At 45.1% G+C, this 25,137-nt stretch overlaps 1 protein-coding gene across 2 annotated transcripts in view; it reads right to left on the bottom strand.

Moving 5' to 3' along the window:
* The window catches only part of Nr3c2 (nuclear receptor subfamily 3 group C member 2), a 337,342-nt gene extending 318,328 nt beyond the window's left edge, over window positions 1-19,014 (bottom strand). Inside the window, exons 1-2 of one of the 2 annotated variants that reach the window (XM_051168905.1) lie at window positions 18,166-19,014; window positions 10,757-12,512 (exon numbers count right to left, since the gene is read on the bottom strand). In XM_051168905.1, the coding sequence (XP_051024862.1) occupies window positions 10,757-12,510 (1,754 nt within the window). In that variant the 5' untranslated portion in view covers window positions 12,511-12,512; window positions 18,166-19,014. The remainder of the gene's footprint in view (window positions 1-10,756; window positions 12,513-18,165) is intronic. The other variant, XM_051168906.1, reaches the window with a different exon arrangement.
* Window positions 19,015-25,137: the final 6,123 nt, after the last annotated feature.

Raw genomic sequence — 25,137 nt, 5'->3', positions numbered from 1 at the left:
TCATGTATCCCATAGTTCTCCTCTTTGTTGCTTTCCGTTCTTTCCTTTGACTAATCATGACCTGATTCCCAACTCCACCCCTATGGAAATTCTCCTCAAAACTCCCCAGAACTCCTGTCACCAGCTCATACTCTTGCCCGACTATGGTGCCATCATCTCCTTCTGGAAGAGAGGGACAATGTAGCCTAGCGACAGAGGATAGGATTCTACCACAGCCTGTAAATGGCTGTGGAAAACACATGTGATTTCTCTGGCATTAGCTTTGGAATATATAACCATAATTGGTTGGGTTTATAATCGTAGAAGCCCTTTTACTTTCTCAGGTCCAAGTTTTATAATAATCCTTAGCTTTGGCATCTATGTATCAATTCTATACTATTCTATACCATCTCCTTTATTAGGATATGTTGCTCCTGTTAGGGGTTCATTTCTGCAAGTTCCTGGCCACATGAACCCACCATGACCTTCACAATGAATATTTCAACACTTGCACCCATACAAAGCAGTCTGCGATCAGAGAGAATGCTGGTATTTAAAACTCAGGTAACCAAGTGTTTTAGTCAATGTTCTATTGCTGTGAAGAGACGCCATGACCATGGCACTTCTTACAAAAGAAAGCATTTAACTGGGGCTGCTTACAGTTTCAGAGGCTTAGTCCATCATCATCATGGTGGGAAGATTGGTGGCCTGTGGGCAGACACGGTGCTGGAGAGGTAGCTGAGAGTTCTACATCTAGATGCCCCTGGCTTGGCTTGAGCGTTTGAAACCTTAAAGCCCACCCTTGGTGACGTATTTCCTCCAACAAGGCCACAGGTCCTAATAGTGCCCATCCCTGGTGACCAAGCATCCAAATCTATGAGCTTATGGGGGAAATTTTTACTCAAACTACCATAGCAAGTTTCCTCTCTAAACCAATCCTTCTTGACTTACAAGTTCTTTATAAAAAGCATTTTATTTGTATGTGTGTATGTGCAAATGAATGTAGTGTGCTGGGTTCCTATGATGGCCAGAAGAGGCTGTTAGATATTTTGGAAGTGGAGTTACAGGTGGTTGTGAACCGTGAAATGTGGGTTCTGGAAACAGGACTCAGGTCCCCTAGGAGTGCAGCAAGTGCTCTTAACTCCCTCCAGCCACCTTACCTCTCCATCTCTCTTCATTGTGTGTCACTATTCATGACTTGCTCATAGCATGATGTTCTTGCTGGCTATTTAGACACAGCATTCATCCTTTTCTTTAATAATTTGGTCCTCAAGTCAACAAAATAGGAATATTTTTAGAGGAAGGAAAGGACGGGTATCTGTGGTAGTCTAGAATGGCGCTCTGATACCCAATATGGAAGGTGGGGCACTGCAAGCAGAAACAGATGTGCATCTAAGTGTTTATACAGACCGGTGCCAGGTATGAGGCCTCACAAAGGGTAATGACAGTTCAGCAAGGAAGATAGCGCCCATGGTGTCTGTGTCCGTGTGTGTCTGTGTGTGTGGGTGTGTGCGCGTGCGTGTGCGCGCACGCTCACTTGTGTGCATGTGTGTGACTCAGAATGTGGATTCGGGTTACAATAAGAGTAAGAAGAACATCTTCAGGAGTGGGGTACTCCTCAAAGAAATAGCTGATTCCAAGATTAGGACAAGAAAGTACAAGATGGACCGAAAGCAAAGAGGCAAAGTTCTCAAAGAATACCGGAGTCATGACAAAGGGACATAGTAAGGGACCAGTGTTAATGGGCTCCACTGGTTTTTTTCAGGGCCAGTCTGAACAATAGAACAGGCTAGAATCTGTGGCATATAGTAAGAAACAATGAAGCATGTAAATATTAAGAAGAAAACAAGTAAGCAAAGTTTGATGAAGAATGGGATGTTTTGATGCCTTCAAAGGACTTTTATTATAAAAGACCTAGTTATAAAAGGACAGGAAGTCATTTTACCAGCATAAGCCAGGAAGACAGAACTGAAGCTTAGAGTTCTGACTGAACAGTACTAAGGACAACCAGAACCGTATGTGCTTGACAGATGCAAAGGGTGCAAGGTTCTGTCTGCATCTCCTGAATCTAACCTGATGACACTACTGATGGAAACACTCCGGGACTCTGGGATGGGCAGGGGTTCTTTGTAGAAAATTCTCTAATGCGGCAAACCTAAACAAATGGATGCATGTCACCTTAAAAATGCTTTCAAATTTTATCAAAGTGAAGGAAAAAAACATATAAAATGTGAGAGAAAATTTCCTAACTATATTTCTGGCAAAAGTTAATATCCAGAACATGGGAAAAGTCTAACAGGTAAGTTTTAAAGGTAAGCAATCAAATTATGTAATTACAATATCAAAAATAAAAGAAAAAACCGCAACTAATAGATTCAAGAAAACATTTCTCAAAGGAGGACATTAAATGGCCAAGAGGTCTATGAAAAAAATATTAAGGAACACTAGAAAAATACACATCAAAATTATCATGTAAGAATGTCTATTGCCAAAAACTATTGTCAAAAATATAGGAAAATGGACCCTTGACTGCTATAGCCATTACAGAAAGAACTATTGGGTTTTCCAAAAGAAGAAGAAGAAGAAGAAGAAGAAGAAGAAGAAGAAGAAGAAGAAGAAGAAGAAGAAGAAGAAAAGAAAAGAAAAAGAAGAAGAAGAAAAAGAAAAAGAAAAAGAAAAAGAAAAGAAAAGTATGCAGCTGGCATAGGTCCATCAACTCCCTGGATATACATAAATAAAATCAGTATGTTGAAGAGACATATGCACTCGTGTGTTCATTTGAGCACTGTGCATGATATACAAGAAAAGAAAATAGCTTATGTGTCCATCAGCTCAATAGAAGTGTGGAAAAGACTATAGTATGTATACACAATGCAATGGCATTCTGTTAAAAAACAAACAAACATGAATCCTGTCAGTCACTGGGACAACATAGACGAAACCGGAGATCATTATGCTGAGTGAAATAAGCTAGGCTCAGAAGGACCACTATCAAATAAGCTCACTTATATGTGGAATCTGAGAGCGGTTGTCATAGCAGCTGAGAGCAGACTACCGGTTGCCTTAGGCTGCAGAGTGTGGGTGCAGGAGATGGGTGGGAAGAGATTGTCCAACAGATCTACCTTGAAGATCTGTAGCTGACTAAGATGTTCCCGCATGCTGCTGTACTGCCAGCATAGGGCATCTGTATCGCGACTGCACTACACAAGATCCGAAAGTTGGAGGAAGGAATGTAGACGTTTTGGCCACAGAGAAGTGATAGATTTTGAGGTACTTGGCTATGGCTTACTCCATTCAGCATACACGATTCAAACCATGTGCCTATAAAATCAATAGGCGCTAATGTTAAAAGGCCATATATACTCTAGAAAAGACCGGAAGAGAAAAGGAGATATGACGAGTTGGTGTAGCACTCAATTCTGAACTGGGTCCTTTTCCTGAAAGGGCCGTTCATGGAACATCTGCCTCAAGCATGAGGCCCACTGACGGACACTGCTAATTCTTCAGTAACCATTGCTGGCGGTTCTGCAGCTACACAGAGAAGGTTCTTATATCCAGGCATTCTTTTTTTTTTTTTTTTTTTTTTTTTTTTTTGGTTTTTCGAGACAGGGTTTCTCTGTGTAGCCTTGGCCATCCTGGACTCACTTTGTAGACCAGGCTGGCCTCGAACTCACAGCGATCCGCCTACCTCTGCCTCCCGAGTGCTGGGATTAAAGGCATGTGCCACCACGCCCGGCTCCAGGCATTCTGTATGACAGACTTCTTGTGTAAATTTTTATAATTCTCCAAATACAGTTTTTAGACAAAATTCAGTTTTGGAGCTTGGCAGGTAGATGAATCAGTAAAATAACTGCTATGTATATAAGCTCTGAAGGGAAAGCTTTCCCAAATACAAGAGTGCGGCTCTGAGGAGAAAGGTTTCCCCAATGCAGGTGTGTGGCTCTGAGGAGAAAGGCAGCCAGGTATCAGGAGCCTACGAGCACCCCGGAGTCAACACTACACATGCAATTTCCTGGGGGAGGGGAGAGAGCTTTCCAGGATGGCCTAGGATTGGTGGGAGTTTGTGGCCTGATCTTGGGACAAGCTCAGGAATTGGTGGGATTTTGAGCTAGGAGTTTGGTGAAATTTTGAGGCCTGATCTTGGGCTTTTTTTCCCCTAGAGGGCGGAGCTTGGCTGTCTGCTTCAGGGACCCCACCCCAAAGGGTGAGCCACTGGAAACAGCCATTAAGGTCTTTGAGTAGTCTGGAGTGGGACCTGGCCAGTACATTGCAAGCATTTGGAAATGAGTTTGATCGACAGAACTCATGCTAAAAATAAAAAAGCTTGGCATGACAGCGTTGATTTGTAATCCCAGAACCTGCGAGGTGGAAAGAGTGGATTCCAGAGGCTTGGGGGCCTGAGAATCTACTCTGATATGTGAGTGTTTAGGAACCAAGAGACTGTCTCAAAAACCAAGGAGGATGGTGCCTGAGGAATGATGTTCTGGGTTAGTCTCTGCCATCTACGTGGCTGCACACAGACATGTCGCCATACAACACTGTCCTCGTAGATAGAAACATTCCATCCGCCAGGGAAGCTCCGTAAGCTGGAAGGTAAACAACTCAGATAGCTTCAGGAAGTTCCTGAAACTGACCAGATTTACTAGGCTGGTCCCTGTCAGAACAAGCAATCAAAGCTGAGAGTCCCCATCACGTGAAGAGACTCTGAGCTGGAAAGAAGACTCTGGGGCCTGACCAGCTGCCTGGAAGAAGCAAAAACCAGCCAAGCTGCCTGCAAGAGGTTTAGATCAACTGAGTACCTGGAAAGGATTTCCTCCAAATAGGGGAGGTGCCTACAGGCTGTGCTGTGTTCAGTTTCCCAGCTTTGGCAGCTGTCTCTCCAATCCTGGAGCGGGCTTTGCTAATGAATTTATTTTTAAGTCATTTCTGCTCCTGAAAGTCACCCCACTAAAACTCATGGTTTACAAAGTTGGACTTTGGTGGTACCTGGTCTGTGGTGGGTTCCCTTTCTGGGATGAATAGACATGCGTTGTATCTCCCCAGAAAATGTTTTCACACACACACACACACACACACACACACACACGCACGCACGCACGCACGCACACACACACACACACACACGCACACACACACACACACACATTTCCTACAATGGTATCTTCTGTAATATCTCAAATCTGCCCTTTTCTATCCATTATGGTGACCATCCTTGCTCCAGAGAGATACATCCCCACTCCTCCACACAACTGGGATCACTTCTTGTGCTCTTGCACAATTAAGGTCACCCCACTCATGTACACTGTAGTGCACCCTACTTGTCCATTCCTGCCCCAGCACTTAGAAAACTTTTTCTTACCTACCACCTTATGTAGCAATTTTAAGTTCAAACTCCATTCTGGTTCCAAATACCCTGTGTCAGGCTCCTTCTGCCCAGCTCCCCACCATCCCCCTCCCCCCCCCACTCCCTACCTTCCCCCTCCCCTCCTCCCTCCCCCCCTCACCAGCAGCACAGCTTCATCTGCTCAGCCCCAGAACCCCCTGTGCCAGGTGGTATCCACCTCTTAAGATTTTTCTAAAACCAGGTGACAGATACTTACTCTGACCATCCACCTCAACTCTCCATTTTCCACATCATCTCCCCGGGCAGAACACCCAGTCATCTCCACCACTGCCACCTACAAACTACATTTAACTCCATCTTATAGTGCAAAATCTTAAGAGATTTGTCTCAGTAGTAATTGAGACATAAGCTGAAGCCACGCACCACTGCCATCTTTATCATTGGTCAAGTTGTGTCAAGGCTAAAGTTACAAACGCACACAGTGGTTATCTCACACTTGCTTCCTGAGGCATTGATTTTTCAATGGTTCCAGTGATTGTCTCTTCCTCGGATACAGTTTTTTCTTCCTGCTACTAAGTACATAATGCCTAGCCCTTCCAGTAGAAATCTGGGCTCTGGCCATCTCATTAATAATCCTAAATCTAGAGATCTCTAGAATATCACTTAAGTAATAAACATCAATTTGTGGTTACAAGTTAACTTCATAGGGAACAAAGTAAAACTCTTAAAACCAAGGTGATACCTACACTTCACAAGTTTAAAACCAGAAACTCTAAAGTTGAGAATAAAGGTGCATCTTTTGAGAACATTTTCCATTGAGTACACTTTTCAAAAAAATATTTTCCTTCGTTTTCACTATAATTTTTGGATAAGACCATCCAAGTTAATATGTATATTTAAGCATGATCAAGATACCCATTTTTTCTTTACTTGAGTCTAGTAAATAAAAGAAAAATGATAAATTATTTAGCAGCAAGATTGAAATTTTATTGCCAGATGAGCAATAAGAAACTAAGAGCGACATCTGAAAGCCAGAAAGGTTATTATTTCAGAGGCACAATGTAATGGCATCAAAACATTAAAGGAAGTCTAGTGTGCCCTGAAATTATGGTAGAGATATAACATCTGCTGTTGCTTTGCCACACGAGGACAGGAAAGGTTGGGCACACCCAGAATTTCAATATAGCAAAAGACATCAAATCTATAAATGACGAATCGCTAGGTCCTGGTTCCAGCGTATCACAAGAAGGAAACCTCCCTTAAGGTCAAATTGTTTAACGTATCTAATTGTAACTATGGGTTTTGGTTCAATATTCACATTTAAGTATGAAGCCCTTCATGAAGCATTGTAGGTGATAAAAGGTGATTTCCTGGAAATTAAGCCTGACATGTCAGTGATATGAGAAGCAAGACTTCACAGAAATACACTGTCACAGTGCTTTGTACAGTATGAAGCACTTGATTTGTACTTTTGTTTGTTTGCTTGCTTGTTTTTCCCAATGAAATGACTACAGTTTCTCCAGAAACTATAAATGAAAGTAACTGAACTTTCATGAGAAGGAAGTCTCATTTTAAACTCATTTTAAAAAATATTGTTTAAAAGACTCACCTAGGAAAGTGACAGATATATTAGCCATCTCAAAGCCAAAACATTATGTGACAAGTAAGCAAAAACTGCCATGTTTTCACTCCCAGATGTCCTAGTCAGGGCTGTGTGGATTTACCTTAGCTGACACCTCCACCAAATCTACTTTGCTCTGCAGTTTGTAGCATGTAAAGCTACTTGGACCCCCACAGCATCTCCGGAAAGTTTACTGATAGGGAAAAATTTGGCACAAAGTTCTTGAATTGTGAAAATTTTGTATTACCATGGAAAATGAGCTAAAAAAAAAAAAAAGTCAAGCATAATTGCCAAATAAAAACAATTACCTGAGAGTTACTAACTTTTTCTCGTCTGTTATGAAAAGAACTACAAGTTATGGTAAGTTCTTAATTGCTTGCATTGGAACCTCGTATGCCCTTTGGAACAGTGGACTTTATATTCAAAAGTCTAAGTCAATGTTAGCACTGCATTATGGGACTATCAAAGTGACTATGGGTATCGTCATAAACAGCCAGTGTTGTGTCAACCGAACAACCTGCTTGGGCCAGGAATAACGCAAATAAAAAGAACAAGGAATTCATAGCAGATGTCAAACTTTATAAAAGGAAATATTGGATTTTTTTTAAAAGGGAGCACCTCAAAATGCCTCAACTTTTCAATGAGAGGTCACTACCACCTACGCTCACTTTAACATGGCAAATACTTTTTTTCCCACCCAGATAAGGCTATATTGAGAGAGGTGTGTGTAAAACATATTTATTTGAGATCAGATTAACAGTTGTATTAAGGGACACCCTTTTGATCTTGCAAAGTGAAGTCTCAGTCACTTTACTGGACAGACTACACAGGGAATCAAGGTTTACTCCCTCAGTGTAAAACAAAGAAACTGAGGCAAGGAGGGACAGCCTATGACTTACCGGAGGTCACAGCTTTGTTTGCACTAAGCCCTGGGGGGGGGGGGGAACTCTCACCCACATGACACAACCAGGTCCAGTGTCCACCCTAAGGCTTGACACTTTGCTTGGTCATAATTTACTTTACAACTTGGAACTCAGACCCTTCCCTGGGAATGATTAACAGGGAGGGCTTTCGTCACTGCTCCCACAGAAGGCCCACACAGTGCAGTGAAGACAACACGTACACCATGGCCTGGACTCTTTCCTGTGAGCCTAAAAACACACTCTATCCCAAACATAGCCTATCCCAATAGGCTAATGCAAATTATACCGCTCGCCTTTCTAGATCAACTTTCAAGACATGTGGAGAACAGGGCAGACCAGCGATTACCACCTTCTATGCTAGAAGCATCTTTCATCCTTAAGAAGCAGCAAAGGTAGCTAGGAAGCCTTGTGGCATGGCCTGTATCTCAGCATCCGGGAGGCTGAAGCTGAAGAGCCTAAGGCTACATCAGATAGATTACAGGTCTCAAAACAAAAATGCACCGAAGATCCAAGAAATAATTAAAAAAAAAAACCCAAAGCCAAAAAGAACCCCACCCCTTTGTTTTTATGAGTTATAGCAAAATTCTAAGCAGAAACTGCTATTCAACTCATTTTAGCAATCACATATTAACATAAACATAAGCTTATGAAAAAGAACTATTTCTCCAGATGGTAAACTTTGGTGAAGAAGTTGCCCAGTATTTTTCCTGGCAAGCCTATTGTCTCCCTTTAATATAAGAGCCTGATTCTCATGTCAACACGGCACTCAACGTATACTAGTATAGTTTGTCCAATGCAGATGAAAAACATGTAGCCTCACATGGATTTCCCAGAAATAGGAAGAAGGCTTTAATGGCATGTTCAGATCACTGCAGGCTCGATTCTTTGGGACCACGGGAAAAGGCAGCAGTGTCTTTGAAATGGTGAATGGTGAACAGTTACAATGTGGAAACCTTGGAAACAAGCTTCTCCTACGTCATCACATAAAATTCCCTCGGTCCACCTTCCACTTGGAGGAATCCTTTACCCACTCAGCGCTTTATGGAAAAGTCTCAGGGACCCTCACATCACACTTGGAACTCTGTAAAATAGGTGTTACCCAGAGAGGAAGGATGTTGCTAAGACCTAGAGACATTACATACAGCCTGAGCTCTTCACAATCATCAGTTCCTTAATTTACTCAACAGTCCTTGAAATGGGATATTATCATTATATGTGAAAAAAAATGGGAAAAATCCGATTTTGTCTAAAAAGGTACAAAGAAAGAGACCGGTAATGAAACATGGGTGAGATTATTATATGTATTTACCAAAACCTAGAACACAGTATATGTGCTCTCAGATCCTCAAGCCAGTCAGGCTTGAATGACCCCCCACCAGAGAAAGTTGTAAAGACTTATCAACCTGTGGGATGTCAAGCAACACTAAAAATTTCACAATCCAATGTGGAAAGCTTAATCTTCACGACACAAAACCAGTGTGTGCACAAGCAGAAAGAATTCCCTTTTACTGTATTAACGAGGGGGAGCCAAACACCCCAGGCCCGCCAACACAGGCTGTGAGCTGGTACGCATAATGCCAAAGGACGTGGGTCGCAGGGCAGGCGGGAGGGACTGAGACCCAGCACTGCAACGCAGCATTCTGTGCCTTGGACAACTGCTAAAAATGTGTTCTTTATGGGACATTTGCTTCTATAAAAGCAAGAAGAAAAAGGATTGGACCAGCAACGAGGAAAAGAATTCTCAAACCAAAAGTCTTTGCTTTGTTTTGATAAAGAAGCAGTAAAACATATGAGACTATAGAAACACCCTATATTCTGCTAATAAGATGGATGCATTTTTCACAAAATAAAGATTCAAGGAAATGAAGAGAAATATCCACGTGTCCCTAGATGCCAAAGGAATGAACTGCAGTTAGAAAAGTTATACTTTAGATATTCTACAAGAGGTTCGCTTATCACATCCATATAATAAAACCAGAATTGAGGCAAAGTCCAACGCAGGCAATGCATAAGTAAGAACCACCCTTTACACTCAACACCCAAAACTTCCTCCTTGGTTTTCTAAACACATACAGCACAGTTTCTGCAACAAGGAAAACCAAGACACATCTTACAGGAAATACAGTGTGTCTTCTTGCAAATCTCATGAGTTATACATATACCAATGTAAAACTAAGGGGACGTAGTTCATGTTGGACACAACATGAGAAAGTGTCCATCCTTTAGATGGCCAAGTCTTTAAAGCCTTCACAATTAAGGAAATAATGTATGTGAACAGGAAACCACAACTCTCCTATAATTAGCCTTACCCTCCATCCCACCCTGAGAAAAGAAGCCTTCCTCTAAACTAGTGAGAGAGAAGGAAGCTTGTAGGTAACAGATCTGTGGGTCTGTTTTATTTCTCACAACTACTGAAGTAATTAATAAAGAATTTCAATATAAAAAGAAGAATAAGGTCATGAGGAAAGTGATTTAATACAGTCTCAGAAAACGAGCAAACAGCAAAGAAGGAAAATGAGCCCTGGTCTGCTAAAGTAAATGTAGTCACTGCTGGTAGGAAGCGATCGTTTTCCAGCACCTACAAGAGACAGCAGACAGACACCCATATATATTTCGTCAAATCCGGCACAAACCTCTCATAAGAGATCTCATAAGAGATCTTAATAATTTTTTTTTTTGCTCCTCTACCTCAAAATATAGTGCTATATCAAGATTCTGAGGAGGAGCACAAAACGACCACCCTTAAACAAGAATAAAACAGCAATACCTTGGAATCCGTCCCAATCTCTCGACCACAATAATAAAGACAGGCTGTAACAATTTACAAAGCCATGCTTTGGGGTTGGGGGAGGGGGAGGAGAGTAAAGAATACGCAACAAGTCAACTTACCTTGACACGTTTTCTGGAATGTACTCTAGGACCGGATATCCATCACTTCTCCGAGATGACAGGTCACCGTGCGGTTTCCATGACTCCACTAAGGTATTGACGGGTGGAAAGGAACTCAAGTGTTGGAAAGATTGGTCTCTAGGTGACCGTGATAAAGATATTGTACCTTGAGCACCAATCCGGTAGTGAAAGGACTGTCCACCCGAATTCACACCAACGATGGCAGATGATGGGATGCTGGTCTCCGGGTAATAGCTCCCGTCATCCGGTTCTTGCTTAATCCCCATTGGGAATGCGCTGCCCTCGCAGCTACCATCAAAGCCGGGCACAGGTGGTCCTAAGATTCCTGATAGGGAGTAATAATCTTTATCATCCATAAAGGAAAAGTACGAGCCATCCATGAATGGAAACGGGTTGACCGTGGGGTTCCCTTTGAACGAGGCGCCTGAACAAGAGTGCTTGGTGGATTCTTGCTTTATGGGTACAGAGAACGGAGAGCTGGGGTTGATTTTGCTGTTTCCGCCTAGGCAGGAGCTGCTGAAAGCCCCATCTGGTTCTGGTTTTATGTACTGGACAAGGTTGAGCTGGCCAGTCACGCCATTGGAGATGGCCTTCTCGACTTCCTCTGTCTTAGGGAAAGGAACATCGCGAGCACCTTTCTCATGGGTGTCTGGACTGGGAACCACATCCTGGACAGCACCGGCTCCAGCAGAAGCGCCCGAGGCGGCATAGCTGAAGGCATTGCTGAGGGGGCTGCCTATGGACCCCACCGTGCTGGCTGTCGGGCTGGAGAGCGTCGATCTATTGTTGGTGTTGGAAGGGCTGGAAATGGAGCACCTTGAGTTAAGATTTGCCGGGCTGGACACAGAGGAGCGCAGAGGGACATTGTTTGGACTGGAGACTGGAGATTTTACACTGCAGTGACTTGGGGGGCTGGAAATCGGGGATTTCATGCTGCTTAATGGACTTGAAAGTGGGGATCCCACGTTGCTAGCATGTGCAGGGCTGTGTGACCGCGAGCCTCGGTTTTCAACGTTGGGGGAGCAGGTCAAAGGGGTTCCTTGAGTGATGGGGCTGTGCACTGGGAAACTGCCAAAGCTAGCTGCGGAGGAGGACAGAGAGTTGATGCCCGCTGGGCTGCATACTGAAGATGGCATGTTCAGAGGGCTGCAAACAGAGGGGCTCTTCTCATGACAGATGATGGGGCTCTTAACAATGGCCCGCATGACTCCACCATTCATGGAACCCCCAGAGTCAGGCAGGAATGACCTCAAAGGCCTGCTCATACCACTGAGTGTGGAGGGCCGGTGTCCGTTCTCTTTGTAAAACTTCACCAGTTGCTCCATGTTTTGATAAATCTTTGCCGGGCTCATGCCTCCTTGTTGGTTCTGCTGGTCATACGTGTACTCCGCATCTCTCACGGAATCCATGTACAAACCCATGGACTCGGCCACCGTGGCTGAGAGCTCCTTGGATTCCAGCTCTGTTTTAATATCAGATGGTAAAATCCCAGACCGACCACTGTCTTGCTGAAGGCAAGGGAGTAATTCGTGGTTTTCTTTGCTGCTTCCTTGAGAACTGCTGTTTGGAGTAGCACCGGAAACACAGCTGACGTCTACAATCTCCATGTAGTTGTTCTCCTCAGTCGATTCTGCAGGTCCAAGTGAAGAACGCTCGTCCGGGTGAGAAACTTGACCCCAGTGTCTTTCCATATCTAGACCTTCAGGGAGACTGTGGTAGCCTTTGGTTTCCATAGCTAACAAACAGATTTAGATTAAGACGTTAGAATCAGGAACACCACGGCATTCTAAAATTGCATTTATCAAGCTACAATATATGTGTTACTTTTCATAAACAATATTTCTAGTTACATTAAAATATATCTTCTTGGGTGCCGACACAATATATCACAAAAACAGAATATTGACTAACTTGTTCAGAAGCCAAGAGAAGAAGCAAATAAAAGTCGCTACAATACGGCTTTCACAATTTGTAAAGAATATTTACAAACATTAACATACTTGAATATTAAATAATATTCAATATAATTCTAGGGACTGATGAGGTAGTCAGAGGGGAAGATAGGTGACTCAACAAAGCCAAAAGGCATGGTAACAAAAATCAAATTTAAACCTAACCTGGGTAACCTTCTATTGGGGTCCACTTCTATGCAAGAGCGAGGCTTCCTCCCTTGCGCTCAAGCTCTCTCCCATAATCAAGGTCCTTTAAACACTAAAACAAAACAAACAACTAACTTTATGACTCCAAAGTTTTGGGAAACTTTTGATCACATGAAAGCTGCCCTCCATATGATCAAATGTATGGCCTTATTATTAACAATGTGGAAGTGCAATTAAAGTTACAGTTTCCAAATATACACTTATGAAATGAAGTCATAGGAAAAACAAATCATTGATGAATTGTTTCTAAAATGATAAGACTTAAGGTGTATTAATGGCAAAGACAGTTCAGCGTCCATTCTGAAAAGCCCAGGTTTATATACACTGATTGACTTGGATCCAAGCAGTTCCCAGGCAGGCCAGCAGCGTTGGAACCTTTCTTGTACCTCAACATACAAAGCAACTTTAACAAATACCTGGCCTAGCAACACCTCTGCTTAAGTCTTCCAACAGCCAGACATTTTTTTTATCGCAAGCACGAATAGAGGAAGTTTATGAAGGGCCCTGATCATTTAAGCATTTCAACACTAGTTCCCAAACATTTGTTACATCCTGGGCCTAAGAACAGTCACAAATCTGTAGTAAAAACAAACAACTCCCTGCGCCCCCACCCAAAAGAACCAAACCAGGCCAAGTTTCCATCCAAAGGAGCCCATGGGAGTGTTTTCAACATGCACTTATTTCCATCTGCTCTAATCGATAAATTTAGTTCATGAACAGACTACAAAACGCTATGTGTACATAATTATTGTGTGCTATATAATTCAGCACACTATCACAAGCCTTTCTGATACATTATTTAACCTTACAAACCAACCTATGCACAAAACCCCAAAAAACCTACGAGTGAACAATATAAGTCAGAGACTGAGCCACGGGCCACACAGCTATGTGGAAGAGCTAGAATTTGATCTTAGGTCTCTCTCTATGCTAATGTTTCTCAACCTGGGTCTTAAGGACACTTGCAGACAGGTCATTTTTTATTGTGGAGGCTCACCCTATGCACTGGAACCCTTTAAATAGGAGCTCTGTCTCCTACCGACTAGATGCTGAGAGTGCCACCCTCCCCAGCTGTGACAACCAAGAATGTGGGCAGATGACCAGTGCCCCTAGGTAGTAAAGCCATTCCTGGACAACTGCTCTAAAGAAACAGACCACTGTGAAGAAATATTTGACAGAAATTTAATTCAGTCCAGAACATTCTTATCTGTACATCTCAGTATTAAAAATCATGCCTGCGTAAAATTTCCGAATCTTTATGTCCTGCCAGGTCTGTACTTCATATATAAGGCCTTTCATCTCTGCTTTGCTTTATCTTTAGTCCTTTCCCCTACCCTCTCCTCATTGAAAAATGACTAGGAAGTCTTTTGCTACAGAATTTATATTAATTAACATTGCAAAACAATATAATGACTTTACTAAATATATTGGCATTACATATCACAAGCAGCTCTAATGAAATGTAATGTACAAATTGCCTGAATATTATAATTACCCCTGACTTCTCTATATTCTACAGTAGACTTTAAAATTATGAATAGTCAGAAACTATCAATTTCACCACTGTGTCCCAGATGAGTAGTAAAGTGCAAATAAAAATGTTTAACTACTATACTATAATCAATACTCAATTTGTGAACCTTAAAACCTACCAATTATGTAGCATGCTTTCACTTAAAGAACATTATTCTATTAATTCTTAATCAAAAATCAATCACTAAAAGTTGAAAATAAATCAAATCACAAAGATTGGGAGAGTTGTCTGGTAATTTCAAAAAGAGTAAGTATGGATAAAAACCAAGTAAGAGTTGAAACACGCACACACACACACACACACACACACACACACACACACACACACACACAAACCAGCACAAAGTGAACTGGGAACCAAATCACTGCTAATAATGGACTTTTTTTTACTTTTCTGAAAACTCATTTAATCATAGCAATAATTTGGAAAACACAGTGACTATTACATGCTGCTTCTGCGTCTATAGAGAATATTCTATAATTTCTATACCGAAGACCGAAGTCTGCAGCTGAGACAGAGGTGCTTTAGGTTCAAGTCCACTAACCATCCCAAGAACTGTCTGTGCTCAGAACAGAAGCCCTTGTGTGCATCACCCTACTCCACACCACCAAATGCACATTCCTCTCCTGAGAAGGCCTCTGAGGGAAGTGGTCCTTCTGCAGGCTCACTGCAAGGCTTGCCTTCCCACAGGACCCTTCCTCCCCCTTTCTGGAGCTGTATCCCTCAGCCTCCCCTCCATCCTAGGCACCAGGACTGTCTGCCCTGAGTCTGAAGGGGGACCCTCACCCAGATCCTTCTCCAGAACCTCGCCCCATCTTTTGGGATGGATAGACACTCTGCTTTTTATTAGGGTTTCATGGTGAAAGTGTGGACTCCAAAATCCTTGGGAGACTTTAAAGTGTAGAAGGCAGTATATTTTCTAATCCAGCACTCCTAAAATAATTTGATCTCTGTACATGTTGTTGCTGTTGAGAGGACTTATGAATATCCCAAGGGGCACTTCTCACTACTGCCTTCTGCCTAAGTGAGCCACATGCCAGGTCTACAAAGGTCTATAAAGCTCACAGTAGAAGAATCCTTCCGGGACACAGGGGCACCAGCCACAGTTTCATCTACAGGGAAGCTCTCTTCAGCTAACATCAGACAGCTGTTCTCAACTCCAAGTCCAGGCTCACCAAACCCTCACGTCTCAGTCTCAGAACAATCTCCTCAAGCCAACTGTATTCCACCAGGTGATTGACAGGACTATCATGAAGAAGCTGTCAGAGGCTTTGCCTTGTTCAAAGTATCCACATCTGGCATCCACCTCCCAAAGACAAGAGGAGGTTGGGGACCAACAGAGAGGGCTGGACAGCAGCTGGCGTGTGAGTGCCTCTCCTGCAAACACTCCTTCCAAGATGAGCTGCCTTTAAAATGGGATTACTGAAATATTTTACGCTCAGTTCTCCTTGGTTATTTTATTTATTTATTTATTTATTTATTTATTTATTTATTTATTTGGTTTTTCAAGACAGGGTTTCTCTGTGTAGCCTTGGCCATCCTGGACTCGCTTTGTAGACCAGGCTGGCCTCGAACTCACAGCGATCCGCCTGCCTCTGCCTCCCGAGTGCTGGGATTACTGAAATATTTTACGCTCAGTTCTCCTTGGTTATTATTTTAGTTTGTATTTTCTAGAAACAAATGGGTTAAGTTAGGCATTTATTTCCTGTGTTGTCCGGGAAACTGGGGTTGGCTTTTTGAATTGCCACAATGGCCATGGCTTTGAATAGCAGTCCAGTCAACCTGAACTTACCAGTGAATACTAAAAATATGACTTGATGAGTATGATCATCATAAAACCTTATCCTGAGGGTAAAGGAAAAGTTTTTCTTACTTCAGTAGAAAACAAAGCAGTGAATTATATGAATACCTAACGCAGGGAAAATCGGGCCTCTAAGCTTTCCAGTGAACACTCTACCACAGACTCTTGGGCCATTATAAACTTTTATTTTCATCAAAAGAAAATAAAATCACATAGGTCAGGGAAAGCACCTTTTGTGGTGTGTGTGTGTGTGTGTGTGTGTGTGTGTGTGTGTGTGTGTGTGTGCATTCAGAGGACTCACTAATATCCTGAGGGGCACTTGTCACTATTGTCTTAAATGAGCCATATTCCAGGTCTAAAAACCCCTCTAAAACTCTGAAAAAAATATAGATTTTTTTCTGAAAATTTTCTGAAAAAATATATACTTAAATCTTATTTCTATGAAGACAATACACTTTATTTTTTTCTTTCATAGTTTGCTAATTATCTCTTTCCATACAAAAATTTGCCCCCCCCAGGAATTATTAAAGATCCTTGGAAATCTGTATCATTTCTGAAAACTTTCATTTTTAACACCCCCTAAAACATATCCCCTTCTTAGTGGCATCTTTTCCCCAGGTATGTTACTGTTGAGCGGCTGTAGGGTGGCACCAAGGAGACCCATCCGTGAGGGCTGTTTGAGAAGGCAGAAGACAACTTCAGGAACCTAGTTTTAGTGGCTATGCTCTTCAGGATTGTCAACGTTCCCCTCTTACAGACAGGGAAATGGGATAAATCTGCCAAGGTCACCTGAGACAGTGGGAGAGCCAGTTAGAGCTAAGCACACCAGAGCTTGGTCCACTTGCCTGACCCATTGAGTCACCTCAGCTCCCTCCCTCCCTCCCTCCCTTCCTTCCTTTCTTCTTCTTCCTTTTTTTTTTTTTTTTCCAAATCAAAATTACCTCTTCCGTATAGGAAAAAAGCTGTGCGTTAATCGGCCCCTTCCCACACTTCTCTCCGAAAGCATTTCATGACACGCATGGTAGTGTGTCATGATGCCAAACGCGAAATTAAAGCTCCAAGGGAGAACTACACAGACAGGGCATAGCACTGATAACAGCACCTAGAGTGTGAGGACCCCTGCCCCCCCCCTCGTCCCCCGCCGCGCAATGTTAAGGTGCAGTTTGCTGACTTTAAAAATTCGGTGGCTTTAATAACTAGTCTGCTGTCAAAAGTTTTCCCAACTATGCTATAATAAATAAAGCCGACGGTATGATGAAGCATTATGATTTGAGCCTCGTCTTTAAAAAAAAAAATTTTTTTTTTTTCAGAAGGAAAAGCCATGCATCAAAAACCCATCTGAGCAAGGATGCCACCCAAAGCAGCTCCATCACTCGTCGGTCCAGTCCCTGCTCTAAGAATCCTCTAGAGTTTTTCCCAAATATAAAGGAAGGGGAAACGCCAAGATTTTCCATACAAGACCTATGGGGTTCTAGCTCCTTCAGCTGTCCTTATCGGCTACGCCTCCCACTCAGACTGAGGAGCTTCCGCAACTGATAGATGAAAGAAACATTATTCAAACGTCCTTTAAAATTTGCAAGAGGAAAACGATCTGAAATTCATTTTTTTTGGGAAAGGGGAGGGTGGTAGACCGCCCACTGCCAAAGGCGGTTAAAAGCCGCTCTTTAGAGGGCATTTATCCAAAGTGGCCAAACTTTCCCAAAATAGTCCTCAGCCGGCCCGGGGGGAGGGGAGGAGGGGAGAAAAAAACCAAAACAAAACAACAAGCACACAGCACCATACTGACTGTGCCTCCGGATTACGCAGCGGCTTCTCCTGCAAAGTGCAAGCCACCCTTGCCACGGGCAGACGCCGGGGATGTACCGGAGGCGCCCCACTGGGCACCCCTACACACCTGCCTCGGCCGGGGTCGTCCTCTTGCTGTCTACCTGTTGCAGCGCTTGTCACCACTACGACACCCGTGCTGCGGAGCCCCCCTACATCCAACCACATCCAGGCCAGCGAGTGCCACTCTCCCTGCAGCGGGAGAGTCCAAGGCAGCAGCGCTGGCGCCCAGGTGACTTGCACAAGCTTCCTCTGAGCAGCCTGAAGTTGGCTCTCTTCTCCCGGGCCCAATGACACCCAGGGTGCGCAGGAGCTGAGGGGAGGGGCAGGGGCAGGGCCTGGGCATGCAAAAGAGGGAGGGAGCCCCCCCCGGGGGGGGGCAGTTGGAAGGCTGGCTCTTTTAAAAGCAGGTCACATGTCCAGAAAGTTCAGGTCGCTGTCCCGCCCGCCGGAGCCATTTCCATTGGCCAAGGGGGAAATAAGGCTCCACGCTGTGCGGGCCAGGCGCGCTTCTCATTGGGCAATCGGGGCTGTCAGTCACCAGGCGGGCGACATGACTGATACAAAGTTGCTGCGACACAGCCTGGACTCGGCAGCTTCCTTAAAGCCGCAGAGGCGGAGGGTTCTCCTGGTTCCCGGAGGTAGCTAAGACCCTGAGCACTCTTGCACATGTTACCCCTTAACCCACTTTGCTCCCTCGCCCCAAACTTGTTCTCACCTACCCTACTGTTCCCCCGGAGGACCACAGGCAATCCGGAGAGAAGGGGAAAGTGTAGTGACGCTGTAGAAGCCTAGATGGTGTGCCCTCGCTTTCTCCACCTGCAGCGCCAGGTGAGCCGCAGCGTCGCACACCCGGCGCCGCCCACAGCGTCCACAGGCCTAGGATGATTCGGGTGGGCATCCCCCGGACCCTGGACGTGCTACTCCCCGCCCCCTTTCAGGTCTCAGAGTTACCTCTCCGCGGAGCAGCCGTAGTCTCCGTGGCAAGAGACCCAGAGGATCACGTTCCTACTCGATTTCAGTTTCCTTGTTTTAACCACGCAGGAAAAGCGGGTGCTTTCAGCGCAGCCAAACCCCTTTAAACACAGCCTTCCTCCCACCCCACCCCCTGCCAAAAAAAAAAAAAAAAAAAAAAAAGTGCCAGGGTCAAGAGCCAAGGCGCCTGATAATTTTGTTACTGTACTACTACTTTAGTCCTGGATTTTTCCACTAGTTCAATATGCAAGAAAGCGTACTATCGAGGATATTCACTTTATAATGTGTGGAAGGGGTGCACATAACTGGAACAGGCATACAGGAGGGGGGAAGGCACTAAACTGTTTTCTAAGGATTATTTCCCCTTGAGAAGAAATTTCGCCCCCTCCTTTGCCCCCACCCTAATTTTCCTCCCGCCCACCTAAACATTGCACTTGCTAAGCTGAAGGATAGGCTCCTTAACTTAAATTTCTAAGGACTTTTAGACTGGCGTGAGTCTCCGCTTTGGACTCCCCCGCTGGCTAGGTGTCAGCACCAGTGACGTACACACCTAAATCTGGTCCCCTGGCCCTTGGCGACCCGCAGGCCGCCGCCGGCAGCTGTGCAGCATCGGGCTCGCCCTTGCTTCCCGGGAGCTGAACCCCCCTATGAGGAGGAGGAGGAGGAGGAGGAGGAGGGCACCTTGTGCCCGAAGGCCCCTCCTTTCCCTACAGTTAGTTAAGCCTCGGGATCCCGAATCCAAGCCTAGGGGGACTGGAACTCTCAGCAGGACACTCTCCAGAGGCAAGAGGGGCTGCAGCAGAGCCGGCAAGCTGGCCAGCACTCCGGACTCTGGTGCCAACAGTCCCCTGCGCGGAACTGGTCCCGGAGCCCCTACATAGACGATTTCCCCACCGAGTGTCCCAACTTTCCCGCGAGGGTAGCTGTCACGCGCCCGGCTAGCAGTCGCAGCATCTATCACGCCCAGGGCCGCGCGCGGGTGGCGAGCTGGAACTAGGGGAGTCCCGGACCCGGCGGCCCGGGCTCGCCAAGCAGCAGGGACTGCTGCTCAGCCAGAACTATTCAGTATTAAAGAAATGGACGAGTCTCTTTTTTACTAAGTTTTTACCTCCTTTACAGAGGGCTGGTTTGCCCTGGATCGAAGCTCCTTGCAAAATCTAGGTTAGAACCGCGCAGAGCAGTCGCGGCGCGCTCGCAAGCCGTCCTGCACCCTTGTCCTGCTCCGGGCTGGCAGGCCACCTGGCCTACCGCCTGCAGCCCACTTTGGTGCGCCGACCCGCACCCTCTGCCCTCTGCGTTGGCCCTGCCATCTCGGGGCTGCCCTTGAGCTCCCAGGCTCCCTCCCGCCACTGTTGGCACTAAGTGACAGTCGCTGCACTCACCTTTTCTAGGACATGGTAGGGAAGCTGGGGCGGGGGAGGGGGCAGCGAGACTCCCGTCGCCTCCGCCGCTGCTGCCGCCACCAGCAAGTCCAATACCCGCTGATCAGCAAAGAGGATGGAGAGGATAGCAGTCCTGGCAGTCGCCTTACTGACGGTGGGTAGAGCAATAGAGCGACAGTGCAGTTACCCTGCTGGAGGCAGCAAGCCGGCAGCACCAAATCGCGCCGTGGGGGCTTCGAGCACCCGCCGGTCCCCAGCAGTGGCGGCCGGGCCTGGGGCCGGCGGGTCTCCCGGGCTGCTGGTTCGCCCCGCGGTGACTGCGGAGGTCCCGGGAACCCGCCAGTCCCGCTGTAATATCCCGCGCCCGCAGCGGGGAAGCGCGGCTCTCCGCGCCCCCTCCCAGGGCTGGGGTGGCCGGTGACAGCTCAGGCGACAGAGCGTGGTGTGTGTGTGTGTGTGTGTGTGTGTGTGTGTGTGTGTGTGTGTGTGTGTGTGTGTGTGGTCTGTTTGTGGGGGCAGCCGCAGGGGGAGCCCGCGGCCCTAGGGGCCCCCCTTCCCGGGTCACACCCTCACTAGTAGTATGAGGCAGTCCAGTGTCCTGCTACCCGTTGGTGGGAGACAGGGTGCCGGTGGCGGTCTTCGGAACCTCAGCCACTGACAGCAAGAAGGCCCAGGGAAAACGGAACCCCAGTGCACGCACCCTATACGCTTCTTCTCGCGGCTCCCCAAAGTGGGCCCTGACCTGGTGCCTGGCCTCAGGTGCAGGTGCCACCGGAAAGGGAGCTGAGGGCTGAAGGACCTTGGGCGGGCCAGGAGGGAAAAGTTTCTTTCCTGCGACTCCGCTGCCCACCCGGTGAGACAGCTCTTGGGTCGCTGCCCCACCCCCACCATGGGGAGGGGCGCCCAGGAGGGCCGGGATGTCGCGCACTAGGGCTTGTGGGAAGCCGCCGTCACCGACCCCAGGTTCTAAACAGGGGCTCTGGGCGCTGCGGGCCCAGGAAGGGGCGAGTGACTGCAGCCCTCTCCCGTCGCGCGCCCCCGCGCCGTCCCGCGCGCCCCCGCGCCCTCGCGCCCGCCCGGGCAGGCACCTACGCAGATGCGAAAGTGAAAGGCGGGCTCCCTGGCCGGGCGGCGCGGAGCGCGGGCACGCGCCTCTGGGAGGTGGACCTGGACGCTGCGAGCCTGTGATTCTCCAGTCCCCAGCACGTCCTGGAACAGACCTCAGCCTTCTCACTCTCCAACGTTCTCAAGTCCCAGCTCTCCACCCCAAGGCACTCTGGTCACCTCAGCCCCGTGTATGTGTGTGTATGTGTGTGTGTGCGCGCGCGCGTTTTCACGCTCACTCGCGAGTGTGCGAGATACCCTGAGCTCCAGAGTCCTCCACCACACCGTTATGCACGCCCCTGGTGGAAGTCTGCGGGGCGGGGAAGACTTGCCACTAGTAGTACAGGCTCACCTGCTTGCTTGCTCTTTTAGGAGTAAGTTAAATAAATTCAGGAATTGACCGCTCACTTCTCTTATCTGGCTTGACACTCCTTCCAAGGTTTTGTAAAGCCTCTGTCGCCCCTCCCTCTTTCCCAATTTCTTCCTATGTAGCTGTGAAAGTTGCTGGTCCCCATTAAAACAGAACTATGCTGTTAAAATAATTCCTGCTTTTCTTCAACCGGTATTTTCACAGTCCCTTGTCAAGCTTAATTGCTCCATCACCCACAGCACTTTTCCTAATTCTTTGGTGGCTCAAGGTGACTTTTTGGCCTGAGGCAAACAAACCTTTTTTTTTAATTTTTTATTTTTTTTAAAATTTGTGAACGTGTCTTGTAGGTTAACTTTTGTGAAGGTATATCTTAGATGAGGTCAGGGAAAAATGTTTTAAATAATTTATAAGAAAAGTTAACATTATATTCAGTAATCGTTTAAAAAGACAATTTAGAAGTATACTGATGTTGGCAAACTGGAAATGCCTCAAAGTAAGATGGGTTGATACTAATGGGTTGGTTAAATAAACTGGAAAATGGATAGACAGGTGAGCAAGCCTACCTGTGTGTAGTATAGTTATGGAAGAATCAAACTGCCACCGGTAGACAAGTTCCCAACCTCCCAGGATGCTTGAGAGTTTTTCATAATAAAGCCTTGGATGAAGAGGAGCCAGTGTTTAAGATAATGGAGAAAATGTAAATTCCTACTGCAGGACTGACATGTCAGGCTTGCATGATTCCCTTCCCATTTAAAGTAAATTTTACACAAACGTTCTTTCCCCACATGCTCCCACCACTACTTTAATCGCGCTTTGAGATACAGACACTGTGATAAGTGGACGGTATAAAATGGGGTTATAACAACTACAACATTTTAGAAATTGAGGACATTTCTTTCCATGTTTTTATTTGGCAATCTTGCTAATTTTCATCTGCCCTGCCTTTAAGGGTGTTTAATGTTGAGGTCAGGGGTCTCTGTATGCCCACATATGTCCATTTCTTTTATCCTAGGGAGGAGATATTTATTTAGAGGACCTTACAGTTATCCAAAGGCAGAGGTTTAGGGTTTTCTATTTTTAAGTCTTTATCTGAGTATTAAGTTTCCCTTGCATAATCTTGCTTTGCTGGCACTCTGAGAAGACAACAGCTCACAAATTCAGAGCCACGCCTCCTGTGTAAGGGACAGTGGGAAGGTGGTACTGCTTTTGGTGGGAACGTCCCATCAGTGCTGTTTCTGAGGGACAGGGGGCAAAGGGTGTTAGATACAGTGTCATTTACGTGACCATCCATGAGGAGTCAGGCCAGCTTCAGTATGTGTCTAGCAGTGCCATTGCTTTTTTTTTTTAAAAGCTAATTCTTAACCAAATTTGTTCTTCCCAACCTTTCAGATAAGCACATTTGCCTCTGCAAAAGGATGGAAATTTCAATTTCTTTGGAAAAAGATATTAAAAATTAAGAAATGGACCCTAACAGAGAGCAATCACTCCATCTCCTATATAGCTGCCAAATGTCTTAAAGCCGAAAGCAGCCTCAGACATGCCCCTCCCTCTCGACAATGAGAGCAAATTCATAGGCTGAACCTGAGGACACCTCCCTCCCCCACCCCATTAGTGTCAAACTCCCTAGGGTTTGCCACAGCAAAGTGCAGGACTCAGCGTTTGCAATTTACATGTGTGACATCACATCCTTTATTATGTAACTTCAGAAACAAAGCCCAATATCTTAGTTTGTGTTGGAAAATATTCTCCCTAGCTCTGTTTTAACTTGAACAGTGACCCCTTAGTTCCCTGCTTCCAGTTCAATTTCCTTAACAGCCAGCAAGCAACATGATTTATAACTTAGAAAATCTCTCTGACCCCACATTGAACATATCTCTCTTCTTATCTCTATTTACTGACAAAGAAGTTAAGCACATATACTTTATTTGTATTAGGCTTTTAAAGATAAAGACTATAGCGTTTAGTTATAGCTAACTTCATTAACATGCTTTCTCATGCTAGGGTTATTTATTTATTTATTTATGATTTTTTTCCTCCCCTCCTCTTTACCAGCTGTTGGGAAGAGTTGAGAAAGACAGCCGGGAAGCATCTGAGAGAGAAGTGAGTGCATGTCAGAGAGAGAAGATGAATAGGACAATAATATGAGCTCGAGCTTCTTTGTTTATTGCAAAACACACATGTTACAGTTTATAAACACTGCAAGCGAGGAAGAAATTGTGGGCTAGAAGATAAATGCAAAACATATTAGAGACGTTGCTGATATTCAAAATTGCCCAAACTCAGCTTTCTACACTATTTGAAATATTCGTTTCAGCTTTCATTATTCACTAATTTGAATAAGTAATTTGGGATTTGTTTGTGGAATAATTTATCTGTCTACCTTTATTTTCAGGCAGTTTAAATAGAAAACTCACAAACTTACTACATTTCTGCAGCCAGATTTTGAGATGGAAGAGCACACACATCACAATTAGTATGCCATATTATTAGAAGCAAAGCAGATTTCATTGGACCCACACTGAGGTTCTAAATTTAGAAATAATATACAGTAGTTGAAAGGGAGAGGATCTTAGAACAGTATATTTGAATAAAAATAAGGACATCTTCAATTTCTCTTCTTTTCTCATATATTCTTGGTGCAGTGGAGGAAATTCGTCACCTTTAAATAACTGTGCTAATCTTACATAAATAACTGCATGGTTGTGCACTCATTAGGAAACCAGGCTGATTTTGAGGTATAGTGGTGCTTAGTGTCAGAACACACACACACACACACACACACACACACACACACACACACAAATATACACACACACTGAACACACTACACACACTACACGTGCATATACACTCACACACCGTACACACATAAACATGTCACACATACATACACATGCACATACATATATACACAGGTACAAACATGCAAAGGCACATAGATATACACACATACCACACACATATACCATACACAAATACACATTACATATACCACACACACAAACATGCATATACATGCACTCACACAGCACATATATACACATACATACTCACACATGCACATAAAAACACATGCACATGTCTATACACACCACAGACACATGAACACACACCTTTCTCACATTTACACACCACACAATACTACATACAGTCTCTCTTTCTCACACACACACACACACACACACTGAAACACAGTGGGTCAAGAGTATGA

The sequence above is a fragment of the Acomys russatus genome, chromosome 26, assembly GCF_903995435.1.
Source record: "Acomys russatus chromosome 26, mAcoRus1.1, whole genome shotgun sequence".
In the NCBI taxonomy this organism is placed as follows: Eukaryota; Metazoa; Chordata; class Mammalia; order Rodentia; family Muridae; genus Acomys; species Acomys russatus.
The sequence above is the reverse complement of the archived record's forward strand: the minus strand, read 5'-3'. Positions and strand labels throughout refer to the sequence as shown.